The 19,823-nt window shown below is 49.5% G+C and overlaps 5 protein-coding genes across 5 annotated transcripts; 2 read left to right on the forward strand and 3 right to left on the reverse strand.

Moving 5' to 3' along the window:
• Position 1: 1 nt before the first annotated feature.
• F4817DRAFT_114098 (Oxidoreductase, molybdopterin-binding domain-containing protein) lies at positions 2–2,339 on the reverse strand. Its single transcript, XM_049297518.1, has one exon. The coding sequence runs from the start codon at positions 2,071–2,073 to the stop codon at positions 238–240; it is 1,836 nt and encodes a 611-aa protein (XP_049158747.1). The 5' UTR covers positions 2,074–2,339; the 3' UTR covers positions 2–237.
• Positions 2,340–4,029: 1,690 nt separating this feature from the next.
• On the forward strand, positions 4,030–4,960 carry F4817DRAFT_114150 (uncharacterized protein). Its single transcript, XM_049297521.1, has one exon. The coding sequence runs from the start codon at positions 4,145–4,147 to the stop codon at positions 4,670–4,672; it is 528 nt and encodes a 175-aa protein (XP_049158748.1). The 5' UTR covers positions 4,030–4,144; the 3' UTR covers positions 4,673–4,960.
• On the reverse strand, positions 4,920–8,903 carry F4817DRAFT_114143 (26S proteasome regulatory complex, non-ATPase subcomplex, Rpn2/Psmd1 subunit). Its single transcript, XM_049297520.1, has 3 exons — positions 8,598–8,903; positions 5,535–8,526; positions 4,920–5,482 (listed from the first exon to the last, which is right to left on the reverse strand). The coding sequence occupies exons 1-3, from the start codon at positions 8,735–8,737 to the stop codon at positions 5,168–5,170; spliced, it is 3,447 nt and encodes a 1,148-aa protein (XP_049158749.1). The 5' UTR covers positions 8,738–8,903; the 3' UTR covers positions 4,920–5,167.
• Positions 8,904–9,980: 1,077 nt separating this feature from the next.
• On the forward strand, positions 9,981–13,264 carry F4817DRAFT_114205 (mRNA triphosphatase CET1). Its single transcript, XM_049297523.1, has 2 exons — positions 9,981–12,297; positions 12,356–13,264. The coding sequence occupies exons 1-2, from the start codon at positions 10,264–10,266 to the stop codon at positions 13,040–13,042; spliced, it is 2,721 nt and encodes a 906-aa protein (XP_049158750.1). The 5' UTR covers positions 9,981–10,263; the 3' UTR covers positions 13,043–13,264.
• Positions 13,265–13,918: 654 nt separating this feature from the next.
• Positions 13,919–18,857, reverse strand: F4817DRAFT_358897 (uncharacterized protein; the record flags this gene model as incomplete). The annotated part of the gene is made up of 5 exons (XM_049306083.1): positions 13,919–15,097; positions 15,159–15,365; positions 15,996–16,687; positions 16,745–17,610; positions 17,647–18,857. The coding sequence occupies 5 exons, from the start codon at positions 18,855–18,857 to the stop codon at positions 13,919–13,921; spliced, it is 4,155 nt and encodes a 1,384-aa protein (XP_049158751.1).
• Positions 18,858–19,823: the final 966 nt, after the last annotated feature.

Raw genomic sequence — 19,823 nt, forward strand, 5'->3', positions numbered from 1 at the left:
TCTAAATATGAATCTATATTAAAATATTACCTGTTAGCTATTAAATCAGTCTAATGCTAGACAAGTTTTACACTGTGTTTCCGAGTCGTATCAACCAAGAACTCCCATTCTCCGGGGTCGAGCTAAATCGCGTCGGTTCATAAGACCTGAACACCAAAGCTTATTACACCGTTAGTATACAATAAGTGAACCTTGGCCAACAGGCCCATGTCTTCCTACCATAGGGCTAGATGGTATTTATTCATTACTCCTGCCTTTTTCTCTATCCTTAGGGGCGATGGCGTAGTCGAGATCTACGCGATGCCATGCTGTAGCCAAGTTACCGCGTATATTATATATGCTCTTGTGGGTCTCGGGTTGGGTGTTATATGCGTCATCCGTAGCTTTGACGACGAGGGTAGTCCTCGACGCACCCTTCGAGCCTTTCGCAACTTCGGACAGTCCGGCCTCGTACCGCCACCTCTTCCAGCACCATGCTTTACTTCCTCTTTCGAGTTTGGTATCGTCAACCAGCTGTGCTTGGTCCCACGTCTCCCCACCATCAAGACTTATATCGACACGCTGGATCTCTCGCCCACCACCCGAATAGGCGTACCCTTCGATCTGAACAACAGATCTCTCGGCTGACTCCCCGGTATTTTCGCCTGGTATCTTTTCTGAAGGCTTTAGTCTCGTACGCGTGATCGCGCTCGTAATGGGCATCACTTGGATAGCCTTGTACTTGTCCCAATCCTGCTTGACTTCGTTTGGTCCGAAGCACTTGTAATCGCGGCGTTGCCATGTCGTATTACTCTCTTCGTCGCTCACTACGATCTTGTTCACCCACTTGACGCATCTAGCCGCTACATGACCTGGAACAATCACCCTAACCGGAAAGCCGTGGTCGCGTGGAAGGGGGGCATCGTTCATCTTGAACGCGAGGAGCACGTCTCCCATGGGATCGAGAACCGGCGCGATAGGGATGCTGGCACCATATGCTTCTAGTCCTGAGAATTGGACGTGTTGGGCATCCTCTCCCGGGTCTTCGAGAGACAGGCCGGCGTCGGCGAGGACGTCTCGTAGTCGCACGCCTTCCCATTTTGCGCAGCTGATTGCGCCGACCGTCCATTGTAAACCATTTGTTTTTTTCGCATAGCGGGTCATATCGCTACGTCGGTTTCCAGAGCATTGCAAAACAGCCGTTACAGTATGCTGCTTAAATCGAGCCTTGAGATCCTTGATGCTGTAGGTTTTGATGTCACCATCGGGTAGTTCAACGGTGATACTATGATCCTCGGCTTCGGTATTTTCCACGACAGGAACCCACATGTGATTACGGACGTAGAAAACCTCGTTAGGAGTGAGAAAATATTCTGCCAATTCATTCCCAGGGGTCTCCGCGTTACACGGCTTCTGCGTTAGCTTCATCAGCCTTGCGTCCCTGACAGGGTCGGCCACAAACGGATCTTCGATATGGTCCTGCAGCGGTCTTCCATTCTCGAGATCATCCGGATGCACCTTTCCAACTACATACTGTTCAAGAATCTCGCGGACGTACGGCGACTTGTGGATAGAAAAGATGTTCCAGTACGGTTCGATGCTACCGCCGGCGGCACGGAGGATAACCTCACCACCAGGGTGGGCAGGGACCCAGTCTGTTATGTCGTATACCTTGTCCTCGTATATCACCCAAGGCCTTTCGGATTTTGGCCCATGCTCTTTGACCTCTGAAAGCCTATAGCGTGGCAAACCGTCGTCATCGTCGCTAGAAGCCGAGTCGGGAGGTGGGTCTACGTCTCGGGGCACCTCAAGAGGCTCGTGGGAAACAGGTTGGAGGACGGAGAAGAGTACGGTGAGGAGTCCACCGCCTGCAGCGAGGACGGGGAAGGGACGCAGACGACGAGCATTAGGAGGCGGTTTCGGCGCCGGCTTGAACGACGCAGTTCGAAAAGCGGATTGGAATCTAAAGAATCTGGCACAGGAATCGGCCGGTTGTCGAATCTCGGGTTTTTGAAGATACCGGAGAGCTGGTCGATATCGTCTTGCCGCTCTGAACAACTCTAGGCCAAATTGCCGTGAGGTTGGTATCGACATGGCGTAAGTTAGAGACCTCGCCAGTCTTACCCTAAGGTGAAGTTGAATCAGGACGTATCAGTGTTATGTCCATAGCAGCGTGCTGCAGACAAGCCGCGTAGCGTCAGTTTAGTTTAGAGAGGCGATTCCTCAACTCGTGGGTCTGTCAAGGCGACGAAGAACGGAACCTCTCTCCACTCTAACAAAATTTAAATGTTGTGCCTTGACTAGAAAAGCAAACACAAACACCAAGGTAAGAAAAGATGGCGAACGTGCTTAGGAGGAACTACCTCGATATATAATAAATAGAGTGCAATATAAATCTAATCACAACCTTAAAGGAGAGAGGTACGAAGAGAAACAACAAGACACGAACAGGACTAAATCTTAAAAAAAAATTATAAACGTGAGTCAAGAAAATAGAAACCGCCGGGAATCAATAATCTTTCGGTTGCCGGTTGCCGCCAAACTGTGATTCTATACAAGGCGATGACCGATGTAAGTGAAAAAAAAAAAAAAAAAAAGATGACGGGTTAAGAGAAAAGGGAGATATATGGGTAGACGACGAGTTGTAAACATTGCGAGCCGGACGGAAAAGCGAAGACGAACTCTGTTGGGCACATGGCCGATAAGAGACGAAGCCTACCACAAATTCAATCAAGTCCGATCTCGCAGCGTTTACGAAAGACGAACTACGTCTCTACACGCATGCTTTATCTGTCTTCACTTACCTTGGTACTCACCGATAATTGATGCTACTTTACAAGCGAGCAGTAGGGACACACGTAGGTGACGGTTGAAAGAAAAGGTCGGTTGAAGATTGTAGGTTGGTGGCTTAGGATTGGATGACGAATGGTTGGCTGATGGATGGAATGAGGGATGACGGCGCAAGGAGAAGGTTCGAAGAATATTAGTGGAAGTCGTTCACCGCTAGAAATCCCCTGTTGCCCCTGTAAGCTCTTGCATCTACCTGTATAATTAGCCCTAATTGGTCAGGTCATACCGCTAGTGTTAGGTAAGGTAGGTACCTAACCGTTACCTATACAGCTACCCACGCCTTTCCGTCTCGCTTCCTTCCGAGTCCCGACAGCCTGACGGTCTCACGGCATTCGGGACCTGTGATATGTCGGTCCCGAGCCGGTAGCTGGCTTATTACGGTATTCATAAGGTTTGTTTTCTCTCAATTGTCAGTGAGAGCTTACAGATATCCTCCCTCTTTTAACGCATCTACATGTCTTATACAATATGTTAACCGGGGGGATATTTTGGTTTAAATACTTTTAAGGTCGTGATATTAGAAATAGCATAAAGGCTCTAGTCGTATCGTATCCTCTATTAAACAAATTCTCGATCTGTATTTTATTAAACATGACTATAAGATTAGACTATCGATAGCATATCCCTTCTAGCTCTAAATAGTCTTGAATCTACTATGGTTAAAGATATTCAACAGTGTTTAAGATTTGATAAGTATTTATACTCAAGTGCTCGAAGGTTAATCACGCGGTAAAATTAAAAATGAACAAACGCTTGGTATTAACACGGTGGTTTTGGACCTTATAGCTGTAGCTTGGTTGTAAGCTAGTGAGGTCCATACCAACAATCCGAAACCCAGCCATGGTTGATGTGGATAGATCTTAGCCTCGGGACTTCACTTATAATATGTTACATTCGTAAAAGAAGGCATATACGTGCCAAGGAACCATGACAAGAGCGGCTTCTAGCCCGAGATGCCAAGATCTCGAGGCTTGCTTCAATATGATCTCTATCGGAGGGCAATCGTCCGAGAATCATAAGGACCCTAGGAAGGTAGCGATACCAAGTGGATGAACTGGATATTATTCCGCGGCTTAATACCACCATACGAGCTTCTTTGCATTTATCAAAACGCCCACCGGGGCTATTAATCCACGAAGAGCATATCAAGGAACAAGATAATGCTATATTAAAATCAACATATTCATGGGGATCGACAGGGGAAGAAGAAACCGTTATATAGATGTAAACTGCCAGACTTTTGGTGTAGATCGTTTCCGAACTGATTTACACAAATCCCATCGATATCACCAACACTACAAGATCGCCATCCGTCATGCGTTTCTCCATCCTTGCCGCAATGCTGACCTACGCCTCCGCCGTGTCGGGAGCAATAACATGGACGCTGCAGAAAGCCTCCAACCCGACGGCTGACCAATCGGAGGCGTATACTCGCATCGAATCTGCCATGAAGCTTGCTGTTGCGCGATACTCCCGCTTCACGAGCGCTAGCAAGACTATCCGAGTTTATTATTCTCCCGGCGTACCCACGGCCGAAGCCAACTACAACGGAGACCTTCGATTCGGCTCGGACCGGTCCTACATGACTGAGCGCACGGCGATGCACGAGATAGCTCACACGCTTGGAGTCGGACAGACGGCTGCTTTCGATCAGCACTGCGCGGCTAACAACTGGCCGAAAGCGACGCCGCTGCTTCGGTCGTGGGATGGTTCTAGTGCTAAGATAAGCTGTGGTGGCGGTCACTTTTGGCCTTACGGTCTAAACTACGAGAGCGAGTGGAGCGAGACAAACGGGGACCGCCATGTTCAACTGGTTAATGCTATGCTTGCTGATGGGATGTAAGGGTGCTTTGTTCATTAGTAGCGCGTACGAATACAAGAATCCATGGAACGGGTACCTATACGCTTCTGAAATTCATAAAATGATTAAGGCCGATTAATAATGACGGAGGAACATGTGACTCTGAACGGGGCTATCCATATTTAAAAGGGGGCAGAAAGCTGCTAGATTCGAGAGGGATCTCTTATATTATCTAAGAGAACTAGGTATAGTGAGAACCTACACGAGAAATTATTCAAGTAGATGAGACTCGAGCAAACCCCCTTGGTGTGCACTCTAACTACTAGAATGCGTAGTTAGTATCTAGTGTAGAGATGATACAATTTGCCTACAGCAGTCGGGCTCGAGTAACAGATGTCGACGTACTAGCTCGATCAGAGTTTGAAGATCAGAGTATTTAGGCTTAGGACGCCATGGTAATTATTTCGCGGGACTGGATCATCTATGTTACAATTAAGATACAAGTTCACACGGCTGTCGTTATCTAGAATGCGACGTCTAGTCATCCTCCTCTTCATCGGTATAGTACTCAAAATCGTGAGGAGGTTGCGCTTCTTCGTCTCCTTCGCCATCCTCATCGATGGCAGTCAGTACACCGGCACCGGCAGCGGCGCCACTCGTGTTCCGGCTTGGAGTAGCGAGCTGGTCTCGTCCAAGCCGGCTGAGGAGCGCTTCCTCAACGGATCGCGGGTTGCGTGAACCAGCACCGGCGACAGGGGCCTTCTCTGTTGCTACCTTCTTGAGCTTTTCTTCGATAAGCGCCTTTTCCTTGTCGGGCTGCGTGTCGTGTAGTAATATAGGACCGCCGGTAGGCTGCATACAGAGTTAGCATTATGAAGCGAGTAAAAGTTGTCGATCGTCTTACTAATGGACCAGGTCTCACTAATTTGACGGGCCAGTAACGACCCTTGGCGAGGCTGATATACTTGAGCTGCGCGGGTAAGACGCGGCTCATATTTTCAATATCGTAGCCCGGCTTCTCCTTCTCCGCCTTTTTCTTGATATCCGCAGGAGGCGTTGATCCTTCCTTATCTCCTGGCGCGGGGGTATCGCCGTCTTTCTTGTCTTTAGTGTCCTCACCTGGCTTGGTCTTCGTGTCGACCTCCATCTTATCACCGGTGGCACCTGGCTTAGAAGTGGTCGGGGTAGCAGTGGAGTCGATATCCATGCTTTCTCGTCGCTGCGCCTTCTCCTTCTTCTGGGCTCGGCGTTTGGCCTGGGCAGTGGTGGAGAGAATGGCGGTAGCAATCATGGCCGGTCCCTCTTCCGCCTTAACCTCCTGCTCCGGTGGGTAGTCGAACAGGCTTGGTTTGGTAGCGCAGTGAAACTTGACGTCGATGATATCCAACTCGTGATCGAGAGCGATGATCGAGGTTGGGCTGAAGGCCAGAGACAGGAAATGAGTGAAGGGGAACCAGTACCAGTACTGCGTGAACACGGCCATACCGACGATGCCGGCCATGTTCAGATTGCCCGTCTGGGTCTGCAGGCCGATTGTGCAGTTACGTCCACCGGCGTCGATAATACCTAGAGCGAGGGCGGCGCCGAATTTGGTCATCGCATCCTCGTGGCGGTCGCCGACGACCTTCTTCAGTGTCTTGCGGATCGACGCAACCTTGGGGTTCATCACTTCGTTCTGCTGGATCATGATCATGGCCAGCGCAATCAGAGCACCTTGCCTGACGAAGTCGGTGGGATCCTTCATCATAGGCTCTAGAAGGTCAATAGCCTCGTCGAGTCCTGTTCCCGCGCATGAGATACCGAGCGCCATGGCGGAGCCATAACGCACGTGGGGATTGTATGATTCGGAGAGGAGCTCGACCATGCGAGGCACGCTTCCGGGCTTGCGGAACAGGATGAAACCCAAGCTCATGACTGCAATTCGCCGAACATCGTCGTTCACATCACTGACGGCGACGTGTAGCAACTTTCGAATCGCCTTGTTGCTGCCGGTGCCGCAGTAAGCCATTGCCACAGTCATGATACCACCGTATCGCAACGATGGATCCGGATCCATCAGGAGACCTTCAATCATGACGTCCGCACCTTCCTGCTGGCCATACATGATCAAGGCCATACCTAGAGCCAAACCTCGTACACTCTTCTCGTGGGATGTTTCGTGCGCGTAAGCAACCATATCTTCCAGAGCCTTCACGTTTCCGGTACCCAGCATGATCAGACCCATCGCAAGACCGACAGCCTCACCATTCAGAGCAGAGTCGGCGTAAAGAACGGCCTTGAGATTCTCGAAGATCTCCTCGTTTCCGCTAGCCATGCCAGCGAGACCAAGACCTAGGGCGCCACCATGCTGGATGACCTCTTCCTCGGCAGCAATAAACTGGGTCTTAAGGTAGTCCAAGGCGTCAGCACCGTGATTCGCGTGGATAAGACCGTACGCATAGAGGGCTCCACCCTGCGAATAGGGAGAGCCGCCACTAATACCACCGGCACCTCGGGGGAGATAGGGCTCTAGGAGCTTCCTAGATTGGGAGAGGTTCCCGCGGTGGATAACGCCTAAAGCCGCGGTGGCAGTGAACTTGGACCAGTTCACGGCCTTGCCTAGCCACTCTAAGTTATCTCGGAAGAACTTGTCGTTGGTCGTGCCTTGGTTCATAAAGGCATTGCAGAAAGTGACAGCTGTGTGGAAGATGGAATGTCGGCCCTCTAGACTGTCCCGAACCTTGTTGAGAATACTCAAGTCGGTACGGTTGTTGCGGTAGAGGAACTCAAGGTTGAGCTTGATGGTTTTGGTGCCGTCGAGGATGGAGCGAATATTTTTATAGATCGCGGCCTTCTTCTCATCGACTTCTCCAGCATCGGAATCTCCGAGTAAGGGTTCTCTCTCGGATTCGCCGGTGGGCTCGTCCTCTTTCTTCTCAGCAGGTGGCTCGCCCTTGGGTAAGCCTGAGATGACCTTGCCCAGAAACTCCTGCGTGCCGTTGTCGTAGAGGTCGAAAGCAAATTGGTAAGCTATGGCGGTAGCCTCGATGGTCTCACTTTTGACGAGATGCTGTATGACCGTGCGGGCCTGCTCGTCCTTGTTAAGATAGACAATGCACTTAGCGATGGAGAAGTAGTCAGGATCCTTAGCCCGGCCGCTAGTGAGAATATCGAGGATAAGCTGCAAGATGTCATCCCGGAAAGCTCGCTCCTGCACAACGTCCATGCATATATTTAAGCAGTAATCGAGAAGCTCCTCGGCAGGGCCCATGGCGTCTTCCTGCGCGGATTTGCCCTTGTTGCGCTTGTAATCATCGTCCGCGCGTTGGATAACCTTGCTGACCACATCGAGCCGCTTCGCTTCGACAGCGATACCTACAACTTGCTGGTAACGCCTCTCTGCCAAGCAGCTTTCGAACAATCGTTCTATAACGCTGTCAATGGCACGTCGGGTGTCAAGTTCGTTATGGGTCAAAGCGATAGAGGACGACCGGTGCTGCTTTTTCTGGGGTTCGAAGGAAGGTTCGAGAATTGTATTGTCGGTGGAAGCGCGAGACAGAAGGGACTTAGACGGCAGGGTGGACTGGGAGAAGGGAGTCGTGGGCGAGATGAGGGCGGAGGCGTTGCCGTCGGTGGTAGTACTCGAAAAAGCCGTAGCGAGGGCAGGCAGAGAAGCGTCCCCATCCTTCTTGCTGACGACGGTGTGATTCTCATTCTTAGTAGCGATGTAATGGTCAACGCATTTGGAGATGATGGTTTCCTCAAACTCTCCGGGGTTGTCGAGCTTGAATAGCTCACCCGCGGCTAGGGCGAAAAACATGCTCTCATCGTAGGCTTGAAGGTGGTAGTAGACCTTGGCGAGAACGAGGGCGGCCAGCTTGCGTTCGGGAAAGGATTCATCCTCATAGAGAGCCTCGCTAGGATCCCCGCTGGTTAGAATCTAATTATACGAAGATGGATATTGGGTGGTATGCAAAAGTTTGCTTACATCTGGCCTAGAGCGCTGGCGACCTCGAACCAAACAGTGTCTATATCGTCATTGAGGGTCTGTAGCGCGAACACCTTAAGCTCGGGCTCCTCATCGGCTAGGAACGCTAGCACGCCAGTAGCCGTGACCAAACCAGGCATCTTGAAATCGGTTGTGTATAGGTGATGAGGTATGAGAGACGTTTAGCAGACGACTGTTTTCGGCGGTTGGAAATGGGAGAAAATAAAAGAATATATGGAACGGAACTGAGCCGATTACGGGATTGTACCGGCGGTTACGTCCGCCGTGCTGTGCAATGCGACTGGTGTGATGCTGTATCTATTTTTATGTGGTGAATTATTCAAGAGGTTAATTGTGAAGTTATTTCAAATGGATTTTGATGTAACAGATGCGAAGCTTGGATAGAAGCACGTCCACGTCAGGCGCAGCTCTGCCTGCCTGCCTTGGCAACCTGAAGATTACCTAATACCCATTATCTAAGGTAGGTACCTAACATGAAGTACACCAGCCCCAGGAGATAAGCCGCAAGTGGCTCTATACCTAAGAACCTAGAGAGGTAGCCAATCAGACGATGGCGTATCTTCGAAGGGGGTAAGAGTCTTAAACAAGAACTCGTCGTGCAGTTAGGAGTTTGGATACATAGGTATCCTTTGAGGCGGATCCTTCCTCGAGACTCGATGGATTCGACGCTCCTTTCTCTTATCGCTATAGAAAGAGCAGTCACATGGCATATCTAAGAAGCTGTATTTATAAACTTCCTGCCTTAATTTAGGTACCTTATACCTATTTTATGTTGGCTTTTATTAGTACCAGGTACTTAGATATACACTATTGCAACGCCGCACCCTACGTACTTGTACTTTCGATATCCAATGCAAGGATAGGAGAATAAAAAAAATAAAAAAAAAATCAAAGCTCTACTGATTGATCGATTCATCATGTCACGCACGCTTTCGCATTCATCCCTGGAACTAATCTTTGTTATAATTCGACCAATTTTGTACAACTAGGAATAATACCCATCAGACAATTCTATCACCGCCGTCGATTATTGCGCATAATTCTTATAATATCTATTTACACCGCGATAGCAACGTAGGCGAATTGTTATTACTTTGGGGGGGTAGATCCGATTAGAGAGAGGGTGGAAATGCAAAATTGATATTTTTTCTTCTTCGCGATATTGGCTCCAAAGCGCGGACATCCAACCCAACCCGATAAACCGACAAACCGACAAACTGACATCTCCTCCGTTTGCACCATCCACCGACTTTTACATGCCACATAGCATATACAAGGCCATCATCGACAATCCGTCGCATTGGTTGCCTCGTCCGAAATAACCGAATATTGTCACCTGAATGTATCGATAACGCTAGAGTACGCCGACTTGAGTACGAGCGAAGAGTAATTGTGTGCGCGCGCGCGATAGAGAAGAGAGTTAAAGAGTTAGAAGGGAGATAAGAGAGAGGAGAGGCCCAGATAGCGCGCGCATATATTATCGGTTGCATGCGTGTGGAAGTGGTATAAGTGTATATGTATATTGTTGCGAACTCGATCGTCCGGTGTAGGAAAAGAAAAAGTGTGCGACGAAGAAAAGAAGAGACGAAACCAAAACCAACAAGGAAGATTATCATCAAGAGAGCAAACAGCCAATATTGCGAAGATGGATCTACGCGACGTACTAAATGGACCAGACGGAGGCGCATTGAAAAAACAGCAACCTCAACAACCATCTTTACAAACATCTTTACAGACATCACCGTCTGTTATATCGACTCCGAACCCGATCTCGAATTCGAACTCGAACTCGAACTCAGTCGCGCCCTCGACACCAGCTCGAGCTAGTCCACATCCTCAGTCGTTTAGAGACTACGGCCACTCGACTCGCGCCTCACCAGGCCAACATCCCCACGAATATCCTCCCCCCGGCCCTCCTCATCTTCCAAGTCGTACTCCGAGTTCTGCTGGCCCGTACCAATCCCCAACCTCATTTAACCCCCCGACGAACGCGTTTGCCAGTAGGCCACCTGTTCCTCCGCTCCAGCCACCGGGCTCTCACGATTTACGGTCACCGGGAAGCGCTTCAATATCGGCACCGTCACCCTATCGACGAACACCTACCTCGTCTGTTAGTGCCGTAAGCGGAGGTTATCCGTTCCCTCCAACGCAGCAGCCACCCGTGAGCCCTGTGCAAAGACACCAATACGGCCCACCGAGTGCTAGCGCTGGTCCGGGTGTTGGTCCGAGTGCACCTGTGGGTGCTTATTCTCGTGATAGTTACAACAATCCCCAACCACAACACGGTTCCATTTCTTACGCACACAGCCAGCAACAAGCGCAACCACCGCCACAAACACCTCCTGTAGGTACGCCCGGTGGTAGTTCTCAATATTTGCATCAAAGATCCCATTCGATCCAATCCACTCCTACGCCCACGTCTGCGCATAGCCAATCGGCTCCATATGGGCCCCCTTATATTCAAGGCAGTCCTGTTGCGACTATACATCCTCATCCGCTTCTCATTGACCAACAACAACAACAACAGCAACAACAACAACAAACCCAGCACCAACGTCAACCATCTCAACCTCTAACACCTCTTGGGCAACCATTGCCTCCGCGACTATCGCCTGCCGTAAGTTATAAGCAGCCTCCCAGTCCGTACCAAAAAAGGGCCTCTACTGTTTCTGCTGCCTACCCTCCTCAGCCGGTGCAGACGTCGCCTAAACCGCCGCCTCCGGCTCCTATCCAGCGAATGCCAAGTGGCAGCAGTCACAGCACTTACGACGTTGTTGCCGAACACCGCGGGTCACAGTCTCGGAGTGAACGTGATAGAAGCGTCAGTGTCTCACCTAAAACACGTGTTCCTAGTCTACCCAGCAACGGTGGCCATCGCCCTTCCTCTACTAGCAGCGACGTAAATCCTTACAATCCCCAACGTCCTCCACAAGCTCCTATCGTTAATAACATGATGGAACCCCAACACGTCGGCACTCCTGCGAAGCGAAAACTGGAGCATAGAGACCTCGGACCCGACGAGCTTGAGAACGGCCGGAAGGCTCCGCCGCCTCCTCAGCTAAATGGTAACCGTGCTGTCTCGCTAGCTGCTGCGGTGCAGCCGTCAGTACCGCCGATGACACCACACCGAAAACGTGTCCGACACGACAGGCCGCCGATCTGGGCGCAGAGTGGTAGAGACCCCGATCAACCCAAAGTAACGAGTCGTAATTTTGCTCTGAAACAATACATTCGCCAACAGACCAACGCACCCGGGCTAGCCAACGGAAACAATCAACACGATGTCGGCGGACATGTGAAGTCAGATCATATTTCTCGACACGCCTCACCCGAAACAGTACGATCTGTAGCTGGGGTTAAGGCAGAAGAGCCTACCCCTGCGGTTGCTAAGGACCCCTTTACATTCAATGGCCAGCCGTTCCCGTGGGAGCCTAGCATTGGGAACGAGACACCAAAGAATATTGTATGTCGCGAGGTTGCTGACTTTTTAGGCATCAACGTGCTTCAATTCCCCCATCTCGAAGAAATCCATAGCCGGGGCGCGGTGTTCGAGATCGAAGCTAAGCTCGGTACTATCATCGACAAGATGACCAATGACCGCATCTACTATCCCGGAACAAGGGCCGGCGAGTGTGTGCTAGACAGTACCAGGGTTGCATTTCGTAGCTCCATGACCGAGGTAAGTTGCTTTTCTGCTCATCTAATCTTGTTGACTTGTTAATTAACTCCTACGATAGAACCAGCATCGCGAGCTCAATGAATTCTTGAACGAGCAGGTGAAGGCCTCTTTCCCTCGTAGCCATGCTGCAGCCTCTCGCGTACAAGTACATTACGTACATCGCCGAGAGGTTGATCGATTTTACGAACTCGCGCCCCATATGCGTCAACGTGTTCCAGCCTGCATTTCTGGCCTGCTGCAGCAAGGCGCGCCTATAAAAGCTCGCGTCACCACCCACGAACAGAATGCCAACAATGTTTTAGCCAAGATCGTCAAGGCTCGAATTGCCGATTTAAACATACATTTCCCTCACTTACCCCTAGATTGCCGCATAAGTATCAATCTAGAATGGGACTGGGACGGCCCGGTCGAAGAGATCGAGCGCGGCCAGAACCCCAACAAGGAGCGACCCCCGGACCGTATTAAGGATCGACTCAGTTATAAGCACGGTTTCTACCAGGTCGATTTGACGCAGGTGAAGCAGGGACCCGCGACATCGGGTAGCCAACCCTGCCAAGCACCTGCTGGTGCTGCAAAGGAGCACGAGCTCGAGGTGGAATTAGAGGCGCGTCATCTAATTGAGCATGGACGTATGCTCATGCAAAGGAAACCGAATAGATACGAAGATCTAGTCGACGGCCTCGTTAATAACGTACGTCTCTTAGCGCGACGGTGTCCACCGCCGCATCATCATAATCAATCTTAGCTACGTCGGAAGGGACTTGTGCATAAACGCCTCTTAGTTGGGAATGAGGCATGTCCACCATTAGCTACCTTTTACATAACTTGCAAGTTGGAAGTGGTCGTTCTATTCTACTTTGTCTATTTTCTAAGGCTAGTAGGAAATGCTCTAGGCTACGCGAATGCATTCTCGTTTCCCTTTTTTTCAGAACATGATACCAATTCAAGGTTGGGCATCGGGGATCAGGCCGGGGTCATATAGACCAATAACATTGATACCGTGGCGTGTTGAATCGAAAGGAGAGGTGCTCTGTTTTACTATTTTACCCAAGAACTAACGTGCTAAAATGCAACGGCAAGGATTTGCTGAGGTTTGTGCGTTGCTTGATGTTGTAGTGATGCCGTCGCTCTCATCGCTCTGGCGAAGCTTGTAGATCGATCTCCTTGAAATAAGAGGTAGTATTTGTCTTATAGACGATCTGATATATGAATTAAGAAGTCAGATATCGAATTAATAGCGAATAGTACAATATAAGTTAGGTAAGTACTTAAACAACATGGAAATTCGAGTCTAAGCACTATCCTATTGAGAAGAGAATCAACGTCAACGGTATATCACGCGAGGACACTACGGAAAGACAGTCTGCGAATCAGAATACTACTCATTAACACATTTGTTATCGGAGGGCTAACTATAAACTGAGATGAAGATTAGTTAGCTACTCTGGGTCGGGCCAAACCCCTTTCTCAAAGACAAAAGAAAATACAAGCCGTGAATCCAAGCCATAATGATCGAATGCGCTTCTATTCTTGTACATCTCATCCTCTCTAATCGACACACGCACCTCCATCTCAATTCTATTCGCCTCCTCCCGCTAGGTGGTGAATGCTAGCTACCTCTTTACTTCCTGCCCTTGCCAAAGGAATCTTTCCCTCGAGTCTGGGGCCTGGCTGAAGGTGGTCCAGATGCAGATCGCTTGAAATGTGGCTCACTGGATATAAATGGTTTCATAAGCGGCGGCTGGGAACCCCGTCCAAATTTTCGGGCAAGCTCGTTCATCTCGTCCCAGATGGGAGGGACCGAGATGACGGGATCCCATTCGGGTAACTGAATACGTTTCTTTTCCGACCGAGGAGATTTGATCGGTTGCGGGGTGATCCATGGGACGTAGTCAATCCCATGGGGTGAAGGAGGGTCAAGGTTAATGGGAATAGGTTCGGCTTTAACCTCTGGAGGCGGTGGCACGACACGCTTTTTAACAGACGGCCATGAGGTACGGTCCTCAGCATCAAAAGGCGGTGTTATAGGTGTGGCACGCTTCTTAGACTTCTCGGGCGGAACTGTTTCTAGTTCTTGAATAGGGTCTTCCACGGCGCTTCTCTCCGAATATTCCTCCTCGAGTTCGTCTCCTGTCTCAGCCGGTTGCTTGGTCGGATCGTAGTCCTCGTCTATTTCCGCCGATTGCTCTGATTCATCTGATTCCTCAAATTCGCTTGAGGAGGTTACTAGGCTACTGTCATCTTCTTCCGTCGACGCCAGGATGTTGTCCTCTGGTGGGATCGTGACCTTGGAGTTACTATCTAGTTCTTCCGGGTCGGCTAGTTTTTCTTGTTCTTCATCAAGCTCTTCATCAAGCTCTTCAATACCTTTACTATCGTCTTTGTTTACTTTCTCTGATTCCTCCTTGTCTACGGGTACGAAGATCTTAACTTTCGGTGAATCCGGTTCCGGTTCCGGTCCGTTTAGCGGTATTGCCAAACCCTTATACGGCGGCCATGGTAGCTCATCGCCCGGAGTCTCCGTGTATTTCAGTCTTGTGTAGTTCGGGTCGTCTTCGATGGAACCGGTCGCGTTTTTCAAGGTGTAAGGGTCTTCCCAGACCGACTTGATGCTCTCTTTGCGCACCGGGAACATGGTGTGTTGGTATGCCGGATATTCGCTGACAAACTTATAATACGCCGTCCTAAAGTCAAATTTCTCGTCAGGGAGGATCCATCCGCTACGGTTAGGCACGGGGCCGTATGTTGTGGTGCCCAAGGTGCGACGGATTCTACAAGACCCTTTCTCATACATGTGCATCTATCACGATTTCAGTGTGAGCTTGTCTCGCCAACCTTGAGTGCGTCGGGCGTGTACTTACCTCTATGTGATCCATGCTTTTTCCTGCAGCCCTGAAGCATCGGGAACATCTCCAGTCGGCTTCCGGATAGAACGCCCAGGGTTCCGACTGCGGTTCGAGAAATTCATCCCACGGAGGAGAACTGGATCGGCGAGATGGGAGTGGGTCCGATGTTGTTGCTTCTCTCCATGGTAAGGGCGGTTCCGCTGGTTCGGGCTCGATAGAAGGCTCGACAGAAGACTCGATAGAAGACTCGATAGAAGGCTCGTCTTGACCTAGGACGTTAAGAAGATCTTCTATAGTTTCAGATGGCGCAGGATCAACAAGATCAACAGGATCCTGTTGATCTTGGTGGTGCGGGGGGATGTTTTGTTTAAGCGATTCTACTTCGCTCGAAATAGACTTCTTTGTCTTAATCTTAGGGGGAGGGACGATATTAGTGTCATTACGAGGAGGCTTGAGAATATCGGTAAATTTAGAAGGGACGGGAGGGTTTGGAGGCACTTCATGACCCGAGGGATCAGTAGGTTTGTTGTGTGGCGGTGATGATCCGGTGCATGTAGACATGTGCGACGACTTTTCACCCTCGTTCTTGTCGGCGAGACCTATACCGCAGCCGGGACAGCAATCGTTTGGTCTACCACCAGGTAGCCTACAATGGTAACGGTGTTGGTCGCGGTAAGACCGACTCATGGTCGAATCGTATTCGATACCGCAAGTTATACAGTTTACTATATCGTCCTCCGTCGACTCCTCGTTCGTGAACTTGGCGCATTCGCATGTTTCCGACGCGTTTTCCTTGGTACGTCCACAGAATCCGCAGAATACGGCATGACTGCGCGGGCCAACCCTGCATACACTATTATGGTATGCTTTATCGGTTGGGTTGTTCAGGACGGTCTGATCACGCCCGCATCGGTTGCAATATCTGGGCTCCCCTATACCATGCTCCTGGTCCCCAGAGACCCCGAGAAGCTCCTCCTTAATGCTATTGTAGTGTTTGTCAAGAAAGTGCTGCCTTATACTTTGGGTATCATAGAACCGGAGTAGATGTTTTTCTTTGTCGCATAGGAAACACTGGAGAGTAGTGTGATCCTCTCGCAAGTGTCGATCGAGCTTGCTCCCATCTTGGAAGCGGAAAATCTGCCCGCAGTCTTTATAAGGGCATTCCCTAACTCTGTCGAGAATATTTCCTCGCAGCGTGTGGACTTCTCTTTCGAGTCGGGCCACTTCACTAGGAGTCCGCATCGCGGTGGTAAACGCCGGCACGTTGGGCCCCGTCCTGATGAGAGTCTCGATAGGCGGACCCTGAAGCGGTAATGCGGGCTTGGTCGGACTGGCGAACATGCTTGTGCTATCCCAGAACAGCCTTTCTCTCAGCTTCTGTGCCCTCACGGCACCATCTAAATTGTTCTTTGATTCTTCAAACAATCGCCGTACCGGCGGGTCATACGGCGCAAAATCCTTGTTCGTCGAATCGAATTGCGATGTTAGCGTGAAGGGCTCTGTAGTGTCGTAGCGTGGTCCCCATGTAGATCCCTTTTCTATGGCTTTTATTTTGTATGTTAGCTATTGTTACTCTCGAAGATGACCTATTGTAAACTCACCCCAGCTGCTGACCCAATACTCAAGGGATATGGTTATGTCCGGTTCGGTGATATGTCTCACAATCCATCTCCACCCGTTCTCGTCCGTATCTACAGTGACGGCGAAGTCGATCCTGTTGGTTGACCAAGTTGACTGCACTAGATGTAGAGCTAGGTTCTTCGACGTTAATTGATATCTAGGGAACAGCTTAGACTTGACCTCTTCCTTAAACTCTGATAGTTTTATATCATTGAGATCGATTGAGAACTGGCGTTTAGGATCGTTCTTCGCACTAATTGTGTAAGTGCTGAACACGGGTCGAGCTGCGATGCTTATCTTTCCAGGTTCGGCATGGATTCTTGGCCCTTGATATCTGCGCACGGCAGTCTTCCAATTATATATTGTCTGCTCGTTGATCTCGGTACCCACAAGATTGATGAACTGGCCGGAAATCAACGAGTTTGAGAATTCATCTCCCGGAATCCAGACTTCGATGCCGATCTTTTTCTTGTTGCTGATCGCGAATGGGTTGGCGGCGTTCACCGCGCTAATCAGCTTCGATAGCCCAGCTTTTTCGTCATCCCCTCCGTCTAATTTAAGATCGTCTCTGCTTAAGGAGGTTACCGGAAATCCGCCCGAGAAGTCGGTGTCGTAGGAGTGGAACCCCGGTACGAAAACCGGCACGGCATCGTCTGGTACGGCAATTCGGCCAAAAGATAGAAGAGGTAATCCGTCCTCCGTTGTATGATCTTGGATAACCTTATCCCAGACTACTCGAGGTGGGTCGAGCAGTCCGTACGTTATTTCCTCACCGTTCGCTGAGAACCTGAAATACGTATGAGGAGATTTCGGGAAGAGTACCCGCATAGCACGCAAGTATTCATAGCTGAATTGATTCGGTTTGTGGATTGACAGTAGAGACTTTGGAATTTTCATATATGCCATATTCTTTTTATCATTATCCCACACGCGAATAATTTGTCGATCAACTTCGTAGGATGGCTTGTAGGATTCGGGAGATTCCTCCTTGTCGAAGCATACAAAACCACAGTACTTTCCATCCTCATTGTCTCGGCTGAATAATTTCTCAACTAATGAATATATATCGTCGACGCCGCTGGGTCTCTTGTTTTTCTGGTAGATCATGCCTGTTGCTTGCGCGACAGGCTCGGTGTCGGAGCCATTTTGGTGCCAAATCTGAAGTCTTATAGAATAGTTGTATTTGTATCTCATTCCCAGGAGCTGGTCTACGGCCTCGACGAAACTTTCGTATGCCGAGGAGTGAACTTGGACTAGAATCGACCCTTGGTATCCAAAAATCCTTATAGAAATAGTGGGTGGTTCAGAAGTGTCATCTCTCTCCGGTTCCCAGTCCATTTTCAAGGGCAACGCGCCGCCTCGTAGTCTCAATGCCGAAAGGTCATCATATGGCTGAGGGCGGATACGTAAAGACGTAAACTCCTGTGTTGGCGGAAGCTGAAGAAAATGACGATCAGGAACATGCTTGTGGGGGTCGCCGTACGCTCTCTCGGCGTACTCGTTTAGGAACCCGAGAGGGTCGGTCGCGATCTGGACCTTGTCCTCTAAGAAGTCTAGGTCTGTAATCACCAACGTTTGAGACGCCCCGGGCTTCATTGGAGCAATTGGTAACCCGAAGTAGAGAAAAGTTAACTTGAGTTGTAGTGTAGGGACGTTGCCCTTGAAGCGCGTGTCTAGTATCTGCTGATAACGAATGGAGTTTGCTTTCTGTAGCTTAACCAGTTCCGGCGGATGGCTGGCTGGCTCGAGGATGTCAATCTCGTGAGGCTCGAATGTATTATCAAGTATCTCCTGAAGAGTAAGATTGGTATTCCGGAGTAATGTAAAGAAGTACCGTTCTATCCTCATAAAATCCGGATGGTTCCTATCGACGAGAGGATTTGCTCGAAGCTCGAAAGGCACTTTAGCTGCCAAGCCGCTCGACTGAAAGACCGGCGGAGTGCGTTGGAAGTAGTCCCTTGGCTGAGGTGCCGTCTGAGGTACTGTCTGCGGAACTGGAGGCTGAAGTGGTTGTTCAGATTGTTCTTCAAGCGGTTGCTGAAGTAGTTGTTGAGATGGTTGCTGATATACGGCGGTGGTTGTGTAACTCTGCATGGCGACAACACGCACGATGGCACTTTACGAAAGAAGAGGAAGGGGGCTCGTTGCCCGTTCAAATAACAGCTGGATACCGACTGCGAGATTATTCTCACGACATCTGGTATAGCTTGACGTATCGCAATGTGGTGTAAAAGCGTGCCTTAGGGCGTATTAGAAAAATTAAGCGACGAGAGAAGAAGGAAATGATTGAACTGCTATCTAGAAAGGACAAAGATGGTTCTCTTAGCCATGTAAATCCTCACCAAGTATCCTATTTTAGTTGTGTGAGAACTGAACTAGCATTCCTGCTTTTCGATGCATCGAGAAGAAAAGAATTTCGGAGACGAACGCATTCCATTCCACCTCTTTTCGGCCGTCGAACCCACTCCTCATGTGGACTGAACGAGAAGACAAAAGATGTAGACCATGTTTTAGCCTTATTCGGTTGATATACATTCAAGAGTCTTTCATATTTTGGTAGTACGAAGAAATCAGGATCCATTTCCGGATGCGTCGATACCTAGCGATGTCTCAGCAAAACTGCCACAGGAGGGCTAATGCCAGGACTCTTATAACGCTGTAGATGAGTAGGTATATTTCGGGACATTACTTTAGCCACGAGTGTACGTTATTGACACAACTTTGCAATTCTACGACCCAAATTTAGATGCAAACCTAGGTACCTTATATAACGTCCTTAAGGTAAAATCACTTGGTCGAATGTGAAACAGTAATCTATATACCTTGGATCGTTTAAAGACTCTCCTTCAGGTACTTTCGAATTGACCATTAGTTGAATACTCGAGTTCGCTGTGCCCTACGCATTTACATGCCGCGGAATAGTTAAACCGCATGCAAAGGAAGTAGGTCGCATTCCACCGCATTGCACAATGCCCTATTTTTAGTATAGTCCTCGATTGGTCCCTTTTCGTCCTAAACATCTAGATTGAAATTATATCCGTTGTCACGCTTTAGTAAATA

Source organism: Daldinia loculata, assembly GCF_022478755.1.
Source record: "Daldinia loculata strain CBS 113971 unplaced genomic scaffold F4817scaffold_26, whole genome shotgun sequence".
NCBI classification, from domain to species: Eukaryota; Fungi; Ascomycota; class Sordariomycetes; order Xylariales; family Hypoxylaceae; genus Daldinia; species Daldinia loculata.